This window comes from Camarhynchus parvulus, chromosome 3 (assembly GCF_901933205.1).
Source record: "Camarhynchus parvulus chromosome 3, STF_HiC, whole genome shotgun sequence".
Taxonomy (NCBI): Eukaryota; Metazoa; Chordata; class Aves; order Passeriformes; family Thraupidae; genus Camarhynchus; species Camarhynchus parvulus.
In genome coordinates, this window is record NC_044573.1 from 51308484 (window position 1) to 51330502 (window position 22019).

Below are 22019 nucleotides of genomic sequence, written 5' to 3' on the forward strand. Positions count from 1 at the left end.
GCTCAATCTCACTGCGCTCAGATGCTTTGTCCTGCTTAATATAAATCAATGTCGAGACAGGAAAGGGTGACCCATAATCATCAGAGTCAAACTTCAGAGATATTATTCAGAGACTAATCTATGTTGGGAATTTTCCTATTCAGAAAGTGAGACACTTGAGTCTCATAAAAGAGAAACTGTCATAAGAAAGCACAGTGACAGCACATTATATTGCTGAATGGGGAAAACTATACAAAATAAACTGCAACTGCCAAGCCACAAGACAGTTCACCTACCCTGTCAATCCTTCCTATCACTAACTTCACCTCTGCACAGCTGCTTGCCCCCTTTTTTATTTTCCATCTTTGGTCTGTCAACCAGTTTCTCAGTCATATTGCCCTTTTGGACGTTTCCTACACCATGACATTTATTACTATTACATCTGATGTGAACTTGGGCTAAGGGAAATTGAGCAAAAAAATGAGTAAAACTCATCAAAGAATAAACCTAGTCACTCACAAACCTCTAATTGAGAAAGACATTGGCGTCATGTTTTACCCTGCCAGAGTTTCATAAGGGAATAGAGCAAGAGTCTGTCCTTGCTGGATAGAGGTGGCTAACATGACAGAAACTGCTGTGTGCCTCAAGATCCGCAGCATCATCCAATATATGTCTTGTATGTCCGATTTTAACACAGACAGTGACAGTGTGTGCATGTCACTGGATACCTTCCAAGCCTGGTCGGGCACAGACTGGCTTATTTTTCTCTAGCCCTGGCAGGTAAGTTTGGAAACAATTAACATAAATGGTTACAATCACTAGTAACTGTTCCTGCCTCTTACTGGGCTTTTATTTCCTTTACCAATATCTAGCATTTTCATTCCTACAAGCAGACACACATATTCACAGAGAAAGACTGCTTCTCTTCAACAAGCATCCCAAAAATCTAAAGACTTTCTGCAGGCGACAGGGCAAGTATTAGATCACAGAGCACAGAGCAGGAAGTCATGGCATCTTTTGCAGTCAGAATGGGCTGCTGCCAGTGCTGCGAGCTGAGCTCTTCTCTTTGTCAGGTGATGGGAATCCAATTTGTTTCCTATTAATTCTCCTTTGTTACAGTTTAGCATATTTCCCTTCAACTCCAGGTAACATATCATTTCCCAAGCAACAGTATTCTGTAGCAGCTCTTCACTAAATGCTCTGACCTGGTCACAAAGCTTGACTGCCACATCACACCCCTGAGCAAAGCCATATCCAGCTTCACAAGTCCCTCAGAATGCCTCAGGGATGAGATAGGGTTTACCCTGTATCTGGTACATCACCCAAATCAGGCTGTGTGAGATTAAGAGGAAGATCACGTTTCAAAGCCAAGCACCCTTCACAGACATCCTCTGGGCAGCCTCAGACCACAGCTTGCAAAAACATGTAGGGTAGAAAACAGTCTCTTTGATTAGCATGTCATAATGTACTTGAGGTTTTTTAAAGTTAAAAACCAGAAAACACTGAACTCTATAGTGAAAATCAGTAACAGCACATTACCAATGTGCCTCCTGAAAGACATGATGCCCAATAAAGTGGCTATAACCCTGTGTGGCCCTCACTTTCAGGATCAGCTCAATTTGCAGCCCAACACAGAATGCACCACAGTAGCCCAGATGCACCAGTGAACCTATTTACAGTTTACCTGGAATTCAGAATTTCCGGCTCTCTGTACAAGAATGCACTTCACTCAAGATGATAAAGTAGTGAGTGTTTGGGAAGTGATTTACTATCCATGTTCAGTGTGATCAAAGGACCTTAAGTCCTATAAACTTTCAAGTGGTCATAGAGGTGCCTAATTCCTTTCAGCCCTTCTGAATATATCAAGACGGGCTTCAGATTTCAAAATGAATGAGATGAGCAACAAGATGTCAGCAGAAGCAAAATCCACTACTGCCTAGAAGCTAAAATAGCTGTGAGAGACAAGTCTATACCACTCACAGCAAGGCACCTTCTTGATCTCGTTGTGTCTATCCTGGGACTGGAAGAAGAGGCAAAGGTTCTGGTCTGCACTAGGAAGGAGCAGGGTGTACTAAGGGTTGGGACAAGCTGAAATGGAGTGAAATGCGCTGGATCCCATATTCACAATGCAAGTGCTGTAAGTTTGGAAGGGAAGGTTGCTTCAGACTAGCCCTGTGTGGGCTCTTTGCAGTCACTTGGATGGCCACTCACAGTTCAAGGGCACCTGCTGCCTTCCTGGTGCACATTTTCAGTTTAATTCCATCTGACAACAATTCAGGTCACTTACTCCAAGACTGAGCTGAAAACGTGAGTCAAAACACAAAAAATGTGACAACAGAGACATATGCCTCATCCAAACTAAAATTATAAAAGAGATTCACTCAGGGCGAACAAATGAAGCCTTCCTATTCCTTCTCTTTCTCTCAGGACTGGCAGAATATGACTTGGAAGAAGAATCTGAGCCCTTTGAAAATGGCATCAGCCTCCTCAGTAAGGAAAGAAACCTCTGCCACTGACAGAAGATCCTGAATGTATTTAGAGAGCGGAAGATATCTGGCATTAATTTTAAAGACGCAAATTTAACTAGTCAAAGCCAAGTGTGACCTCGCATACACTACAGACTTAGGCTACTTTAGAGAGAGTATTCTGTTGCAAGAGTGTATCCTGCTACTGCTTGCCAAAGGAGAAAATAAGTGTGTATTTTCCTGTATTTTTATACAATCTAAAAAAATATTTACTTTCACCATGCTCTTTTCCACTTCCTAAACAAATAATTTTAATTGCTTTCTATGTGGTGCTTTCCATGCCTGAGCACTTTACAAGCCTTTTGCATGAGACCACCAAAGTGCATGGACATTCAACAGGAAGCAAGACGAAGAGCAACTAGACCAGCACTGGCCAAAGAGATAGAGCAAATATATCAATTTCAGTTGAGAAGAAAGAAAACTGGCCTCTTCTGAGAACTGCAGACACTAGAAGCACAAAACTGCTCTTACTGCTGCAAGGACTGGCAACCCAATGCAGCTCTTAAAGTACTTTAAGGATTGTAAGCCAGCATGAGCATCACCAAAGCAGCTGCTAATGATGTTCTGGTTTGCTGGATTTCACTACTCTAAAAAGTGAAAAACAACTTTTATTCCTTTTGCTTCTCTGACAGCTTTCATTTATAGCAAACTCAGGTGCTAGTTGTCTTCCCACATGCTGAGTATAATAACTTGTGTTTCACTTAAGCTTGTCTAATGTTTGGCTAAAGTACATTTTCCAGAAAGGCACCAAGAGACAAGGAATGCATCTTTCCTTCCTTGCAGTCATTTTTTGCAATGGGCAATCATCCTCACTTGTCATTTTTTTCATTTAGGTTTGCCTGGGGTCTGCTTCCAGTGATGCCTCCTGTATTCAGGTTGTAGTGACCCTACTGAGGTCTGGCCTTCTCTCTCGAACACCCAACATGCCATCAAATTACTGATCCTTTCTGTAAGACAACTGAACTGATTTTTCATTGTGTTTTTCACTACCACATGCCTGACTCTCCCTCAAAAACAAGATAAGCATTAGAAGTCCATCTGGCATGGTGGACTTTTGAAAAGAAGGAGTGAGAAGTGCTAAGAGAGTCCTTACAATGTGCTAAATGCCTTGCCGGAAGGTGTGCATAATGCATAAGAAAAATATTACAGCAAGAACTGTCAGATGGTCAAGGATTACTGGTTTTGCTAGCATCATTAACGTCTAAAATCTTTACTACAGGATGCCAGTGTGTATCATGTGGGACATGTGGGACTGGGGCACCCTGCACAATGTCAGCTGTAGAATCCCATACGATCCCATTCATTTGATACTAAGACATCATGACTAGTTAGACTGGTCACCCAGTTGTGCTTCCTCGCATAGTCAGGAATGTAGAACTGCTGGTGGGATTTGTATCCACTCTCAGCTGTGCAGCGATCGCTCCTGTCAGAGTGCAGCAGGGTTTCAGCATGCCCTTTCTCGAGGACCATTTAATCAATCAGTCGCCCTCTCCAGTGCTCTCCCAAACAACTTAGTAGGTCGTGGGGCAATGTCTAAGATGTGGGAGAAGCACCTGTGTTGCTCTCTCCTATAAATATGGCCACTCAAGCTGCAGCTTTCCCTTATACCCCTGAAATGCTGGGAAATCACTTCTGGATCTGCCAGGCTGGCAGCATCTCAGCTCTTTTTGGTCCATCCGGCTCCAAACATCTTTGCCCAGGTGCATCCTTCACTCCCTTCCTGAGAGCAGATAACGCATCAGCCTGACTCTACAGAGAAAATCACACCAGAGCTGAGAAATGCTGACTGTATGAGCTCAGGGTTCAATACTTCTCCTCCACAGAGGAACACTGCAAAGACTACATGGAGAACCAGGAAGATTGGGAATGAGGAAGCAGGTCGAAGAGGCCAGCCAGGAGAAGAGCAAGGAGCTCTGAGGTAACCTGAGACTGTCACAGCTTGCCCAGGTTGAATCCACACACAGGCAGGCAGTGAGAGGGCAGCCACAACAGCAACATGGCAAGGAAAGCATAGTAAATAAATAAGTAAATTCACACCTAGCAAGGCCATTCCTTACATCTGAAGATGTAATCTATTTGTGGAGAGAGTGCTAGGTGAATGCTAGGGCTGGTCAAAAGTGCCAATCAGGCAGTTTCTGAGAGCTGATCTACCAAAAGGGAAGAGCACAGACAGCAGCTGTGCAAATTTTGCATATTTCCACCCAAACGGTTGTGGCACTTTCTGTGGGGCATACAGATGCCTGCTCCTCTCACACAATAATATCCTTTAAATTCCAGCCACAGATCATGATTTCAGTGTGCACTCTGCTTTTCTAAGAGGTTCCATTATCTTAGCATTTTTATTCCATTAAGAAGTATTCAGTGATGGGCACCACACCACAAGAACAGGGCTTTAAGCCTTAATTTTGGCCGGATCTAACCTGAGAGTCCAGGAAGTACAAGATTTATTACTAGTACAGAAGAAAGCCTCACAAACCATGCAAGCTTTCTGGACCATTTGGAGGCAGAAAATGCAAACCAGCCTAATTTCATTGAAGTTCATGGAGCTACTCAGGGTTCTACCAAGTGAACACTTGCCCCTTAGGCTGACTCTAGTGCATTTAAATGAATCAGCATCCTGACTTGGTCTCTGTCTATTCCAAATTTCTTGCATTTGTTCCAGGACTTCCCACCAAGACTCAAAGTTTATGCCTTCTTCTTCTACAAAGCTGCAAAGATTTTTGAAATGCTCAAATTCAGTAAGAGCACAGTTTTCGACAGGAGGAATGAAAATATTCTTCCATACTTACTGAATGTCCCACCGGAATAGATTCAGACTGTAAATATTGACCCATGGACAATGCTGGGTTGTGGTACAAGCCCCTCCGGGGAGACGCCGCTCTAACGGAGGCCATGTATCGCCTCTCTCGCCTGGGAGACAAATCTCTTCGAACAGACACATCTTTCCCTGGTGACATTGGTCTCCTTGGTGACAGGTGACGTCGCGGGGACACGTCCCGTCTTGGTGATAACTCTCTCCTCAGCACAGCCTCCTTCCGTGGGGAAAGGTGCCTCATGGGTGAAATATCTCGTCGGGGTGACAGATGTCTTCTGGGTGACAAATCCCCTTTTGGCATCAAATACCTCTTTGGTGAGTTATCTCTGTAGGGTGAAGAATCATAGCCAGGTGACGATTGTCGACTGGAAGGTGAGAGGTCCCTCGGAGAAGAACTGGGATCCAACGAAAGCGTGCAATCCTCATCCATGCTGCTGGGTATGTCCAATCTGTCTTTATCGGGCTCTGAATCCGTACTCTTGCTCTGGAAAAACTTCTGATATTCTGTCATTTGTGTGTCGTCACAGGAGTCGCTTGGTGTTATAAGCTGAGTAACCTGAATGCTAGGTAAGGTGACCAAGTAACTGATGAGGGAAGAGTGTCCCATGGAAAGGGAGCCCTCTGGGGAAGCCCCCTGCGATGCCCCAGCCGAGTTCACTGACAGAGAGGAGAACCGAGGGGGCTGCGGGCTGGTGCTTCTTGATCTGGTTTTTGGTGTTGAGTCTCCCTGAGTATCATCAAAATCATCCTCATCTTCATCATCATCATCATTGTCGTCGCCGTCCTCACCATCCGATTCCTCTGCGTCAGAAAACTGGTGCTCTGCTGACAGCCCTGCCAGGCTGCTGCTCTTCTCTGCTTCCTGCTGCATGTCCTCCATATTTTCTGAAACAACCACAGCAAGTCCAAATGATTAGCACATATCCCACCTCTCAGGCCACAACCATTTCCCACCCAGCACACTCAATGCCATCGCTGGATGCTCCTCATCTGGGATGGCTGCAAAAAGCCATTCCTCATCAATTAAAACCATATTTTTTTCAAAATAATGCCTAAAATTCTATACTTGAAGTATGGAAGCAAATTCATCCTATACTACCTTGCAACTTCACTATTGGGAACCTTGTATGAGACAGATGACAACAAGCCATACTTTTATTTCTAGTGCTTCTTCATGTAAAAAAGTATAATCCAGATAACTAGATAGGATTTTTTTTTACTTCCTGTTTATTAAAATGTTAATTTTCAATTTAAAAATTCCCCAAATACCTGTACTATTTTTTCCCATGCCCATCACTGTGCTAAAGTGCAGTGAGTCATTTACAGACTCCATACTTTCCATACTTTTGTTGGAACGAGGCCATTCCAACTAAATTAAATCATTTTGACATACCTGCTTCTTCAGTTTCAGCATCATCTACAGATGTCATTGATACTCCAAGCTCCAAGCATTTTTTCATGTGTGCTTTAGACTTCATATGTTTTGTCAGATTTCCTGTGGATCAGAGATTAATGTAATTAATGGACAACAACAAAGATCACTCTTCAAGAAAGGTTTTGGTGTATCTTAACTCCATTATGCTGCAGGTAATGGGGTTTAGTTTTAGAAAACACCACAACAGACAGGGCTGACTCATCAAGACCACTGGCCTCAGAGCCTGTTTTAATGAGAGTCGGTTTTTATATAGAAAATAAAAAAATTAAATACACTCAGGGCCTGAGATGTACATAGGCATCTCTCCAATTTTCCATATGATATTTAGGCACCCCTACAAAACCCACTTTTGGATGTTATCTGTTCCTGGACTCACTGTTAATAATATGTACAGATTGCCTAGACATTGAAGTAAGTCCACAGCACAGTAGCCATTCAGGGCTCATGCTCCCATTTACACAGTAGCACTTTCCAGGTAAGGGCTCTCCCATTTACTTTGCAGACGGTTTCCAAATGCTCCATGTATTTGAAGCATTTGGAGGCAAAAGTACCCCACGAAAAAAAAAACAAGACAGTTATAGAAGAATTTTCTATGCAAATTTACCATCTAGCTGCAGTCTCTGAACTGAGAGGAGCTGCGCTTACAGCACCCACCTGGGATGGGGAAAATTCAGGTTCAGCTCCCAGATTTAGAGTACGGATCTAAACCAGACACAGCAGAGATTTGAAAGCAAATCTCCCATTCCCCTGAGGGAGCAATCTAACACTAGACTATTGACTTTCTGGAGCGCTTGTCTTGGTCTGTTTTTTCATAGATTAAAAAACTGGGTTGAGATTGGCCCCAAGAGACATTTCATGACAAAGAATCTTAAGCACAAAGCACAAGCTGGAGAATATCGCTCTAATCCATTTGCCACTTCAGCCTCATTTGCAACACTCAAAAGGGAAAGCATGGCACAAGCAAACCCAACCCACTACCAAGTCATGGTGTTTCTTAGCTCAAGGAAAGCCCTCTGGAAATGCATTTATGCTGCTTCTAGGACCCCAACCAGCATCTCCAGACGGTGTTATGGTACATGCCATCTGGGGTCAGGAACACTGCACTCCTCTGCTGAATAGCACAGGTGTGCTTAGAAACTCACAACGCTCTTCTTCTCTGCCTTTCAGCTCCAGCTAGTTTGAATAATTCCCTTCTCACTAGGAGTTTCTTCAGTCTGTGCACTGCATGAAAAATTTAACCTGGCCATTGATGCTTCTGGATGGCTAAATGCTCGGAAAAACTAAAAACCTAAGTACTTCTGAAAGTTTGTCCTCTACTGCTCTCAGCAAAGTAGCAACAGTAGTTATGAGGCTGACAACTGCTTATAATCAGTAATGCACCAGTTAAACACTTGTACTTCAAAGGCTAACCTAGTCTCTTGCTACTCGTGCCCCTTCTGTGCAATAGCAAACCACCTCATCCATGTTTCTCCTTCTTTGTCAGAAATGCCAGCCACAGCAAGCAATTTTTTTTTTTTTTTTTTTTTTCCCATGCCACCTCTTCTTCCTGGAATGTCCTCTCTGAACACAGCTATAAAACCACAATCCTGTCATGTACTTCAAGTCCCTACTCAAGACCCATTCCTCCAGCAATGTCAAATGTAAGCAATGATATGAGAGCAGCTCACTAGATGGTCTACTGGGACTACAAACAAGCAGCTCCTTGTCTTTGTCTCTACATGCCCATGAATGTTCCCATCTTAAATTAGGCTGATGGGTCTACTACCATCCATCAGCTGTTCCCATCTTTGGCACAGAAAGAACTGATGGAGTCATGGAAACTATTACAATTCTTAATCTTCAAAACAGCCATGAAACTGCACGGGGATCTTGGGAGAAATTTCCTTCAGCATCCTATCTCCCCCTTTGAGTTAAGTTTCACTGCACTGGGACTAGAATCCATTCTTTTGTCTGCCAAAGGGAAGCTAAGAAACTGAGAATGTAAGGCTCATTTAGGCTGTGCTACAAAGAAATGATACCAAGGAAAGGATTTTTTTTTTCAAGGAGATGGTTGCATCACGAATCCGAATTCCAAAGAATACCATTATCTGTGGCCACAGGGTGACAAATGGAAGCTTTTTTTCTGTGCTGATAAATACATGTGAACAGAAGCTATCAGATCTCTATTCATAATTAATGCCACAGTGGATGGACTGGCCCATCTAGGAGGCATATATTATTTATAAAATTGAAACTGACCCACTGTAAAGCCTGTGAAGGCATGTATTCCTCAGCAGCTGATGCTCTGCTTCTACATTATGTCGTAAGAAATATGGTCTCCTGGTAGCATTTAAGTGTTGCGGCAATTAAAATCTGCACCATGCAACAATGTTGGCAAAATATTATTTTTCAGGGTGGTTCTTATGCTACTACATTTTCTCCGCAGACAGAAGGACCATCCAAGAGCCTCTAGATCTTAATGAAGCTATCCAAGGAGTCTCAGAGTCTTACAAAATCCCCGGATTACTTGAACAGAAGAGAACAAACTCTCTTATAGAGTCCTTCATATATAAACACAACAATTTTATTCTGAAGAAAATACTCTCCTTGATTGCAATGGGTGATTGGATCCCAGAGGGCAAAATAGCTCCAGAAGTGGCAAGAGCTCAACTACAAAGATCAAGTACCTTTAGTTTTGAAGGCAAAATTGCACAGCTTGCATACATAAGGCCGGACATCAGTGTGAGTGCGGATATGTTTTTTGAGCATGCTTGGCTTTTTACAGCGAATGCCACATTCTTCACAAATGTACTTTCCTCGGCCACGACCTCTGACATAGACATAATCCTCATTTGATTTATACCTGTTGGAAGAGAGCAAGTATTTAAGTCATACAGATTTTAGGTCTGATACATGTACAAACATCACTTCTATGCATCTGATCCTCATAATCAATGCAAACTCACAGAAGTCCAAAGGAACTACTGAATTTTCAGTATTGAACTCATAAAGTATTCGGCTTTCAGAGAATGTACTGGTCCCAATGTATTTAAACAACATGAAACCAACAGGTTGCAGTATGAGAACAGTATAAACACCTTGTCAGGAAACCAGTGAAGAACCATTCCTATAGACACAACTCCAAATATAAGCCTATAGGTTGGATTTCAGCTCACTGTAGTCCTGCACAGCACAGACATTTACCACCACTGGAAACAGCATCATTTTGCAGCATGGTTCATTTAACTATTTTAGTGTATTTATCCCTTGGGATCAGATAAATCACATCCTGGAAATGCCCGTTTCTTCCCATTAAGCATAAAGGGAACATGGATAACACATAAGGAAGGATATATTCATTCACATTACACATGCCTGACATTCCCAAAGATAAGCTGCTCCCCAAAGAGACATAGAGTTGATTTCACTCAGGTATGTGATGCTTTAGAAATAAAATGGTCAAACACAGATACTTTGAAGTAAGCTATTGCTGAAATTTTTCTTATCACGGCATAGAACTGACACACAGACATAAGGTTTCTATTTTTTTTTTTGCTGATCACACAGTGTGTAGTTAGAAAATAAATAAGATATGAAAATATATGTAAAGTTGTACACTGCCTTTATTCTCATGCTAAATTGTTAATACTGAAATCTAAAGGAGTCTAGGGAATCTACTCAGGCTGTTCTGAGGTTTGAAGACTGCATTCCTTTAGGGAAGAATTCCATCCTCATTCATTCAAAGTAAAATCCAGGAAGTGCAAGAACTGAGAAATAATATTTCTTCTGCCCTCTGTCTTCCATTGCCCTTATCCTAAGCTGCACAAAGTACTTTCAGTCATTCTGTGGATGCAGAACCCACAAAATATCGTTGGTACTGACAGTCAGTACTTCAAATAAAAAAGGCACTGTGTGAAAGATTCTGTTAATGTGATGATAACTCTACAGGAAAAAAGTGGCAATTTTTGGGTTACAGAGCTGGAACATTTTTCAAGTGTGCTGTTCTTAGATGAACACTTTCCCATATGTTTAGCTATATCATGGGCAATATAAATTCTGAAGTTAATATTTTAGAAAAACAGTGTCCTGTTCTCAAGTCCATCTTCTTATCTTTTAAATGAATTAGCTCCTCTTTCAAATGCGGATGCCTAAATTCAGGATTTTTTCATCTCATTTCCAACAAAGTTGTACCTCTCCCATATCCTTCATTGACCCTGGCAGCATGGACAAAACTGAAATAATCTAATGTAATGTAATATTTAGTCATATCTCTAGCAGGTTTCTGTACAGTATTTTTGGGATCTTGGCTGCCCCATTTCCCAGGTTCTCCTTCATATGCACATGCCAATGACTGCTAGTCATCTCTCTATCCACTGCTTCATCAACTTCCTCCAAGCTTCCTCCCACAGACAAAAAAAAACCATTATTATTTGAAATACTGCTATTTTATCTTCTCTTCATCTCTCCTTACAGTCTGATTTTGCTGGGATGGAGTCTACTGTACCACCCTTGATTGATACTGGTAAGATAAATGCTGTGCTATTACATGTGCTTTTCTCTTGCTCCAGCTCTGGTCTTCTTCTGCTTGACCTCATTCCACTGGCTTCTGTCACCTGTCAGATCCCATTGGACACAAAGACAATGATAAAATATGTGTCTCTTCATCATTCATATAGATGGTTTTTGGCCACAACTGACCTTGACTCTTTAAGTATGCTTCATCATAACAATGACTGTAAGAGAAATTACACACACAAACTTGACATTTAAAGAAGAGCTGGTGCAAAAACTAAAAGACCAGAAGTCAGAGTTATGGTGATTACCTTTTAGACCTCAGGAATATTTGATCTTACTGCTAACTTATGCCTCTCTCAAAGCTTTGAGTAATTTCCCCCTTCCTATTATGTTATGTCCATGTAAGGACTTTGGCCACTGCTGCTCTGAGTTTGACTAGGATGGGACTCTTGAGTTAAAAGCATTAACAAGTCTCACAGTCCTGCAATTTCTATTCAAAATGTTATTTTATTTGGGTTCTTCAATTAGAGTCTATTAATGGTAGATATGAAAGTACAAACATAAGCAAACTCTGAATTCTTGTTGTCAGCTGATAATGTCATTAAACTAAGAGTCAGATGAGCAGGCATGCTTGTCCTGTCCCTTCTTTCTTTGCACACCATTAGTAACTAACTGCACTGCAGCAAGGATTGAACTTGAAATTACTGCTTTTCTTTGAGACATACTGCTTCATATCCCATCAGTCACATCTGCAGTCAGATGATGGAAAGCAGATTTTGTATTTCAGATAATTTCACTTGAATCAAGCCACCTGCCAGTGGTAACAATGCAGTGTTTAGTTTCTTCCTTCCAAACTCCCTCTGCTATGATGCTTACAAAATGCTCTTGATGGGCTTTCTGCGGTGAGGTGATGATGTGCTGTGACATCTGGTGGTACTGGCTGACATTTGGACTTGGTCTTAGAGGCGTCTTCTAATGTAACAACTCTATGATTCTATGATGTACTTTTTGCCTCAATTCTGATTCTGCTCCTTCAGCTTCTCACTCATCCCCAGCCCCAGCTATCTGCTTTTTGCCCAGCTGCCATATGAATGCTCCACCCCACTGGCACAAGACAGCTGCAGAGCTCCACTTGCTGCCAGGTGGACAGGCTTCCACACAAACCAAAAGCAGAAAACCACAGATCTTTCTCAGCTAATTACCTTCTTCACACCTATGAAACAAAACCAATCACAAAGCCTACGGAAACCCATTCCCCAAGAAAACTGAAAACCAAAATGAAAATATCCTGCTGAAACAATGTATCAGGACTATCCATGCTTGCCTATCCAGGAGAGAAAATGTGACATGAAGACAACAGACATTTGCTATATAGTTCATTGCACTATGTGCTGAGAGGAGATGAAGGTGTGCTTGAAGAGAGAAGAACAAAATAGCTCAACAAACAGCCAAGAAGAAGCAAGCATAGAAAGCCACCCACGTCAAAAACTAGCTTTAAGCAATAGACAATAGCTAGCTTTAAGTGTGATAGACAATAACTTGAAGAGAAAGAAAAATTCAATAACCAGGACAGAAAGCAGTGCTAGACATGATATCTAAGGTATACTACAGCAATTTAAAAAATAGCCAAATGAATGTCAAGAATGGAAAGAATTAATCTGTTCTTCCACAAATAATTCTTGTAAAACTTACCATGAAGTTATGACGCATGAGGAAAGAGTGCATCACTGCATCACCTCATTTGCTGCAGTTTTGCAGTTTATATGTTTCTATTGAGGAAGTCCCAGTCTATTGCACAGACTATTTGTTCTCCCCACTCCAGAAATTGATGTGCACATCAAGGTTTCATATGTTTTGTTTTACTCAAAGGGTATCTAAACATAGCCAAGTATTACTAGGAGACATTTCTAAGTGAAGTGTGAATTACATGATTTTACTAAAATAGTTTCATAAACCTTATTGATGTACAGGGAAACTTAAGGTAGTGCAATTAACACATAAAATTTATTGACGTAAGTATAAGATAGTAGAAGTTTTTTATAGAGTGATCTGCTGCAGCTCACACTCATCTGAATCCTCCTTTAAGTTGCTTTTCTTAACACACTTTTACTCTTCTGACCTCTCATCATGTAGCTTACATCAAGGCAGTCTATCTTCAGCTGGGTCATCCAAATTCAGAAATGGTACAAAGTGGGAAGCAATTTTATACTTCCAAGTGGGAGTGAGTTGAAGCACCAGCTCTTTACATTTCTTGTAAACTTAGGCTTACCACTGAATTTGGGTCACTCTTGTAAAGCCAGTCTACTGGCTTAGGTACTAGGACAAGGTACAACTACAGAGAACGGTTAGGATAAGGGTGTCTGGGCCAGCACACCTACAAAAACCTCCAAAAGAACTTTTTCAGTCTTTCAGGCAAGATGTAGGCTATACTCCTTCAGTGTTGCAGACTACAGAGAAATGGCAATGGTAATTTCATGGAGATTATTCAATCATAGAAAAAACCACAACATCAATGAAGGACAATTGAGATTTTAAAGGGTACAAACTGACAGGAGAAGGAAATGGATGTATGAATTTCTCACATCTCCCTCCTGACCTATTTAGTTACCCCAATAAAACAGTGCTGTAGGACCATCTGAGTTTGGTAAGACTAAAAATCACATCTTGTTTAGCCACGTGACTATGCACAACTAAAAACTATCAATCTAACTGCATTGTGTCAGAATTCTGTAAAAGAAACTCAACAATATCTTCCATTTTAGAGAATACTGCAGAGACAAACAAGCGTCTATTTAATTTTCCTTTCTTAACAAGTTTCTTAAGCCTCAAAACAATGTTAATTGGCTTTCTCCTCTTTCTTATTTGTTTCTATTATCACTTGAGTGATAGATTTCCATAGTAAAATGAAACAGTATTTTATCAACCATACATGAGAGATCTATGGATTAGCCTTAGATACCATAGATTTCATTGGCATTTTACATTTTATCTCCAAAAGCCAACCTCAGTAAATAATACAATATTGCAAGAATAATACTAAGAACACCTTGTCAACCTGTTCAACTGAGTGGAAGTACACAGTGCCTAAAAATGGAAACACATCCTCATGGAAGTCATTAAATACAAAGAAATGGCACAGAAAATATCAAAATGTTAACCGTTCATCCACTTCCTTATGACTTAAGAAATTAAAGTAACAATTTCAAGTGAGTGCTCTCACACAGATGGAAAACAATTGTCTTAATAGTAAAGTAGCAAAGTGAGCATACAAGTACCCTGTGGTGCATTTTAAGACTGACAAATACACAAAAAAGAAGAGACTTGGGAGCTACAGGACATGGCAAGAATACAGACGACTGTTCACATTCTAATTCATTCATATTCATTTTCAAATGTCTTTAAAATGACAGGCTGAGCTTTAAATTTCCAGTTATATTTTCTTACCCTCCTTCAAAGATTTTAATTCGTATCGGCTCAGTTTGTTTGGATGTAATGTCTTTATCTCCATGAATGTCTCCTTTTACTCTTTCTTTTATAATATTCCCCACTACTTTCTTTTCAAGCTTGCTGCCAAACAAGAAGAATGGCTCATGTTTCATCTGTAGAACAAAGTCAAGCAAGGGTGTTACTTCTGGAGCATACAATAAACGCACACTTCATTTCAAATACTTTTAACATACCAGGTCAAAGCCAAACTCTCATTCTGGTCCAACTCTATATGATGAATTAATCTGTCCCATTTAATTCGACAGAGAATAAAAGAGGAGGCAACACGGACAAATTTTTACAAGTCTTGACAGAAAATGCAATACTGTATCTTTCCTCAAGAAAAAAAAATAATGGAAAATAGATATGAAAAAGGCTCAGAAGGTAATTTATTGCCATTACAGAATTTTCCCTGGCACTATTAGCAAACGCTTAATCCGCGAGGAAGAGTCAATATGTAAAAGACATTAAATGGATCTGAAGATACTTAGTCAATTTTATCTTAATCTTTTCTTACAAATGCATGTGGATGTTTGTGTCTGACACACGGTTTATCAGGAAAAACAAAGGGCAAAATAAAAGGAGATAATGTGTCAGGCTCTGGCACACATAAATGGAAGGCTTTAAAAGCCTCACTTTTTACATCTGATTTTGAAAATAGAAACAGAGACAGAGACAGTAGCAGTAGCAGAGCTTGCAGAAGGATAAACTGAGGCTCCAAAGTTGTCTTGGGAAGATGTCACTGGCTGATTTCCCAATAGGGAAATTTAAAAAAAAAATAACTCACGTTTTATAGTTTACTAGAAATTTCTCACATAAACATATATGAATTTAATTTTATTAAAATTTCTTATTTACCTGAGCAAACTGCTTCCATGCACTTGATGATGTCAGTTTACCAGCTCCAGGTCTATGCATAGCAGCCAGGGTGTAGATTTCCGTGGTGTTTTTTTGCTTGGACCTTAAAAGTGCTAAAGTGGTCTTTGTACTTAGCCCAGATGGGTTTGGGTTACATGAACTTATACACCATGAGGCATAAACAGAAGCTTTGAGGGTTGGTTGCTGAGTGTAATTGGGTTTTGTATAGTTTAAGAAACACCAGCTCACAGTAGTTGTAGTACGCAGACTTGGGAACTGAAGGATCTGCTGAAAATCTGCTACGTCTGTCAGGAGAATGGTTGAGGCTGTGACTTTCCCCACAGTATTAGATGACATCTGGACTAACATCCCAAGAGGTAATTTTTGATGTTTCAGTTGGTCTTCTGCCTGAATTTCTCCTGGTGGCAATGAAGACCTCTGTGGACTCATGCTCATATCTGAGGCTGTTTCATCCACATCCAACTCTTCTGGTGAGTCTCTTCCTTCAGATGGGCCACTGGACTTCTGTCCCGGGGATGCAGAATCAAAACTGGAAAGTTTCTCTCTGCTCAGTGGGAATACATCAGCTCCCGCCATGCTGACAGGTGGGAAATCTTGAGATGTTGAGGATGACAGTGATGAAGAGGATGACATGGATGGCAGACTTTCTTTTGGCTCAGTAGCACAGCTCTGCCTTACTAGTTGAGGCTTTTGCATTCTTGGATAATCTTTCTTTATATCTGAGTTAGTCAACTCAACTGCACTTAGTTCCTCAACTATCTGCCCATACATTTTTTCTTCTTTGACTCGTTTCTGCTGCTTGGTCTCCATGAAGAGGTCCAAGCTGCTGGCAGGGGAAAGCATTCGTTTGCTTCCTCCCAAGGTAGAAGCCATGTCAGAAGTGGAAGGCAAACACAAGGGAATTGGTGCCTCCAGTCCAAGCGGAAGTGTCTGCGGCACTTTCCACAAGGGATATTTTTCTAGTCCTCCATGATGGCCCAACATCTGAGCTATGTTAAATCCAATTCCTTGCATGGTTGCATTAGTTGCCAATGTTCTTTGAGAAACTGTCTCATCAACTTTACATATTACAATTGCAGGACTGTTGCTCTGTGCAAGGATCTGCGAAATGCTTGTGTACATGACACTACCATAAGATGGCACGTGGGTTTGTATCCTGACAGGAACAACTGTTCCTGGCAAAGACTGTACAGATCCATCACTTGGGGAGTCAAAATCTGTTTCAAGATGCTGCTCAGAGGAGGTATCTCTTGGTTTAATGCTATGGTCTGACTGGTACTTAGCAAGAGTATTTTTTGAATACGACCCAGATGTTTCTGAGTAATGCTGGTATGCTTGCTCTTTAGCGTGCACATAATCAGCTGCTTTCTTTGCAATAAGCTCAGGTGCATGTTCCTGATGATAACTTGGAGGTACATCTATTTGGAAAGCCTGTTTGACATAAGATTTCTGCAGCTGTTGTACAAACGGATGCTGGAAGTGCAGAGGTTCTGCGCAGGACTGCCACAAGATAGGCTGCTGAGATGGTGGTAAGTGAACCATGCAGACAGCTGGATAGGGGAACTGAAACAAGGTGCTATGAATAGGGGGAAATGGGACTTTTTCCTGATGTGCAAATAGCTGCTGCTGCTCTGATGGATGTTTGTTAGGAATATAAGGTGCTTGTTGGATTAAGGGAGTCCTTAACATTTCTGGGCTGTCTGCAACAAGAGCCTGTTGCTGGGCAAGGTGGGATGAGCTATTACTAAGCTGAGCACAAGAGCCAATAGACTGTTTTCCAGAGTCATCCACCTGAATGGGCTGGAGTACAGAGGAAGGGGAGTGATGCCAGACAAGCTGGGAAGAGCGAAGACCAACCTGTGAATGTTCCATCTGCTCCTGCTTTATACTTTGTTCTGTGCTCTGATCAGTCTGAGAAATCTCTGGAAAACCACTGAAGGAAGCCTGGCGAACCAAGAAGCATTTCTTCCTTTCTCGGGATGGAGACAATGCCACAGTGGGTGTTCCAGCTGAAGAGGCATGAGACAGGTTCCCATAATCAAAGGATTTACTTCGGATCTCTGGGATTTCAGCAGCATGAGGACAGGGCATCTGTTCAGATGAGCAGCGTCTCATTTCCCTCTGATGGTGATGCCCAGGGACGGAAAGTGAGTAAGCACCTGCTGGAACTGTTAAAAACTCGGACTGTTTCCCAAATTCATCTTGTTTGGAAGGTGTGATGAACTTCATATTCTCTTCTCTTTCAAAGGACATTGAAAAACTTGAACTGTGGGACAAATTACTTTCTTGGCTAGGGCTGCGAGAGAGACTTGTACCTGTCGACTCAAAGCTGGATTCCCCAGAAGAGTGCTCCATGTCAGCCAGTCTTAAACGCTTCTTTTTGGGTGGTAGCTTTTCAGCTGGAAGTTGAGAAAGGGTTTCACTTCTCTGGGGCCACTGGAATTCTTCAGCGGGTCTCTCCTGCTCTTTACTCTGCACTTCTTTATCTTTTTCAGGCTTATCTGGCTCCTCCGTGACACGAATTTCAGGTACCTGTATGTTATGCTGGCGAACCAGCCTGGGCTGGATATGACAGGGCTGAGGCTGCTGGGACGGGGATGGCTTACTGCTGTCAGCATTTTCCATTTGTGGAGCTCGGTCTGGGCTCATCGGGGACTCACAAATCTCACTCTCGCATGTTTCAGATGGTGAATACATCTTTTCCTGCTGGCATGCAATATGTTCTGTAGATTCAGACCTTTCGAATGAGTTTGGCCGACTCAATGAATTTGTGTGCTGAATGACAGAGATGACATTTCCGGGGGGCTTTCTAACCAGTGATTCCGCAGTCTTCTCTTGCTCTGCAGTAAGGGATGAGTCTTCCAAAGAAGCTGCTGGACTTCCAGACTGCAAGTAAGGCCTGCACATTTCAAAACGTTCCGCATGGCAATGGGGAGCGTTTTCCAGGCCTTGAAGGGCAAATCCACTTCTTGGCACTTCCTGAATTTGGGATTTGGGATCGAAGTCCAAAGGTTGAATTCCCCCAGGGGTGCCAGTTGTACTGCTGCAAATCATAGGACTGTCTTCCTCATCTCCAACACTCTCCTCCTTCCTGCGCTTTCTGTTTTCAAAAGTTGTTCCAAGCATGGATGGCACTGACTGAGATTGTCCAAGTGCATCAATAAAAAATTCTCCCCCTTTGTTCATCCCACTTAAGGACGGTGAGTCCCTGTAGTTCTGCTTCTGAGCTTCAAATTCTTCCCACTTTCTGTAATGCTTTCCACTGGCATCATAGTCATAAAAGGTCTTGTCTCCTTTCTTCTCTTTTAAGGATGGTCCTTTGTCACCTGCTGTCTGTCTGCTCGAAGCAATAATAATATTTTTCCCTTGTCTTCCATGATAATCCGAATCCGAGTGTCCCTCCTGTACAGATGGCAGTTCAAAGGCAGCCTGCCTTCTCAACATTCTTTGGTGGGATATTCCCACTGTCCCGGGATAAAATACATCATCAGAGCCAGTCATCTTCTCATCAAATGAATGGCTTCCTCTCAGAGATGGGGGAATACTTAGGCTGTTTGCAGAAGAGGTTGGCATGGAGTTACTTCTAATAAGAGGAGAAGAATCTACTGGGGGCTCTAGGAGGACAGGCACATCACCCTGCTGACTGACTTGGTACAAGTTGGATTCACTTTTGATGGATGATGTGGTCTGGGATTGTCTACATTCTGTATTGCTGCCTGGATAAACTTGTGTAGATTTAATAGTGCTCAAATTATTGGAGTCAATGAGCTCCTCTTTATTTGGAGTCAGGTGAGAAATATGTTCCTCAAGCATCTTGATATCTAATCTGTTATTTAAAAGAGGTGATGGGTCTGTTTTGCCCTTTCTACCCATTAAACTGTGTTCCTGATTTGTTGTGGCTACAGTTAGTGCTGTTCTTTGATTAATCCTATAGAACTTCCCAAAAATTATTTCTTCGTAAGACTTTGCATTAGTATTTGGTGGGCTAATTTGCTGCTCAGCACTTTCTGAGCGGGAAAAATAGCCAGAGTCAGTGCTTCCCTTACTGTGTGGGCTCAGGAGGTTTAATGACTGCTCAGAATCTTGTCCTTTTTTCTCTGACAGTCTTAGTGCAAGTCGCTGTTTAACTGTATGAGAGTCATCAGACTTGGTACTTAAGGATGGGGTTTGCAACATATCAGAGCTAATATATGGTGAACTCTCACTGGGTAACTGAATCCCACTTTTAGGGATAATCAAAATAGGGACTTTCATCGGCCCCACCAAGGACTCCTCCATGGAGGAGTGAAAGCCACTCCTGCTAGCAATGTCCAGTGGGAGCTGTGAGACGGGGCTCAGTTTGTCAGACCCTTCCACCAGGAGCGAGGTCTCCTCATCCGTGTCTGTGCTCTGCTCTCCATCTGAATGAATTTCAGCTTCCACATCGATGTAACTGGCATCGAGGTCCAATTTAGAGACTGCTGACTCTGTGAAAGGTACCAATCCTGCCTTGATTGCATGGGCATGTGACTTCCTGTGTTTGTAAAGGTTGCTTTTTGTCTTGAAGGAGAAACCACAAGGGACACAAGGGTACGGTCGCTCACCAGTATGAGACCTAATATGCTTTTTAAGTACACTAGGTTTGGCACAGGCCCGATTACAGTAAGGACAAATGTACTTGCCAGGCTTTTTGGGTTTGTGCTCTTTTTTGTGAGCATCTTCTGATTGTTCTAAAGATTTCTGTGAATATTGGCTGTATGCAGGGTTCAAACTTGAAATCTTCTTCCTGGAGAAACCTCCACTATGGCTATGCATATGAAAAGGAAACAAGTCCTCTGAGGCAACTGATTGCAAGTGGCTAGGAAACTGCCATGGAGGGCCTTCCAAGCTCTGATGTGGCTTTATGTTGTGCAAGAAGCCTTGTGGCAATGAGTGCTGTGGAAAGGAAAGTGAATGTTGACATGAGTAAGGGCTTGGACGATGCTGTGGATATTGCTTCTCTGTGACTTGCTGTGCAGCTTCATTTGATGATACCAGTTTCCCAGAACTAAAAAGTTGTGCTGATGCCGTGTTTCCTACTTGCTCGTGATCTATTTGTGGTTGCCGCTGTACTTCTTGACTGCCGAAAGTGCTCATCTTAATAACAGCTGAATGTTCTTGCCTCCATCTACTTGGTACTTTAGCAGTTTCTCCAGACCTTGAGGTAGCTTTTTGCCCTATAGCTGTGTCCCCAGAGTCCATTTTGTTATACAAGGTCTTAAGTGCTAGTTCACTTGAAAGCTGTGCAGACACATGGAGTGTGCCCAAAGCTGTGCTTTTCAAAGTCTTGTTGCTCCCATTTTTCCAGGGCTGTTGCAAGTTCACAGACTTTTCTTTCTCTTTGGAACTTTCCACGCAGTAGTCTATAGGCATTAGATTTGTGTCTGTACACTAATGAGAGTATTACACAGTTCTGTTCATGGCATGAACTTTCCTAAACAGTTTATTGTACATTTGCAAAGACTTATTATAGCATTTGGACATGTTCCATTGTTATTAAATACTGAGATGCAGAATGATCCAGAGATTGTGATCTCCTAGAGCAAAGTTGTCTTCATCTCTCCCATGGTGACACAGCCATCTGTACAGAAATATAAAATAAAAAAGAAAACAAACCCGCACACACCAGTTAGTACAGCCATACTAAACAACATCGGTGCAGTCAGTTGCACTTCTATTTAGCCTTACATGGAAATTACTGAGGGACTTCCGCAAAAGTAACTACATTTCACTAAACTCCCTTTTGTGAGCAGACAGAGCAAAGACTGGCTCCAGAGACTGCACACAAGCATAATCACTACTCAATAGCAGCTCTAGGATTGGAAAATAAAGACCTACACTTCCCAAATTAAACGGTAATTTTGGAAGGCTTTCAGGGGACAGTTTAAAGGCTTCATCTCAAAAAGTCCACCACATACTTTCAAAGCTCTTTCAGCAAATCACTGCTGAAAATAGAAGCCTAACACTGTGAGTGGGAATTACCTTATCCAGTATTACTCACTTAGGTTTCAGACATGCACTTTAGTCACCTGGCCTTCCTCTCAAGTCAAAGTTAGTTGATCAGAGAAGAATTCTTTCCATATCATGACAGGTGCTTCTGACACAGAGGCTGTCCATGCACAAGGCCCTCCACTATGGAGATGCTTGTTTCTAACTAGTCAGCTTGGGGTATGTACTGAATATTGCTAAAAAATTGCTGAAGTGAGGTACTTCTTACCTTAGATCATCTAACTGGTTTTAAAAGAAGGTGTTGTTCGCCATTCTAAACTACTTTTAAACAGTCAAACAAGAGACATCAAAGAAGCATTTCAAACCCAGCACTACTGGTACCTTTACCCAACTCCATCCTCAAATCACTATGTTAAATTCTAGTGCTAATGTCTTGCCA

At 41.8% G+C, this 22019-nt stretch overlaps 1 protein-coding gene across 4 annotated transcripts in view; it reads right to left on the reverse strand.

The window, feature by feature from the left end:
• The window catches only part of HIVEP2 (HIVEP zinc finger 2), a 137234-nt gene that overhangs the window by 4004 nt on the left and 111211 nt on the right, over window positions 1-22019 (reverse strand). For all 4 annotated transcript variants that reach the window (XM_030944436.1, XM_030944435.1, XM_030944437.1 and 1 more), the window contains 5 exons: window positions 15593-21212; window positions 14693-14847; window positions 9421-9596; window positions 6713-6814; window positions 5294-6204 (listed from right to left, as the gene is read on the reverse strand). In XM_030944436.1, the coding sequence (XP_030800296.1) occupies window positions 5294-6204; window positions 6713-6814; window positions 9421-9596; window positions 14693-14847; window positions 15593-21004 (6756 nt within the window). In that variant the 5' untranslated portion in view covers window positions 21005-21212. The remainder of the gene's footprint in view (window positions 1-5293; window positions 6205-6712; window positions 6815-9420; window positions 9597-14692; window positions 14848-15592; window positions 21213-22019) is intronic.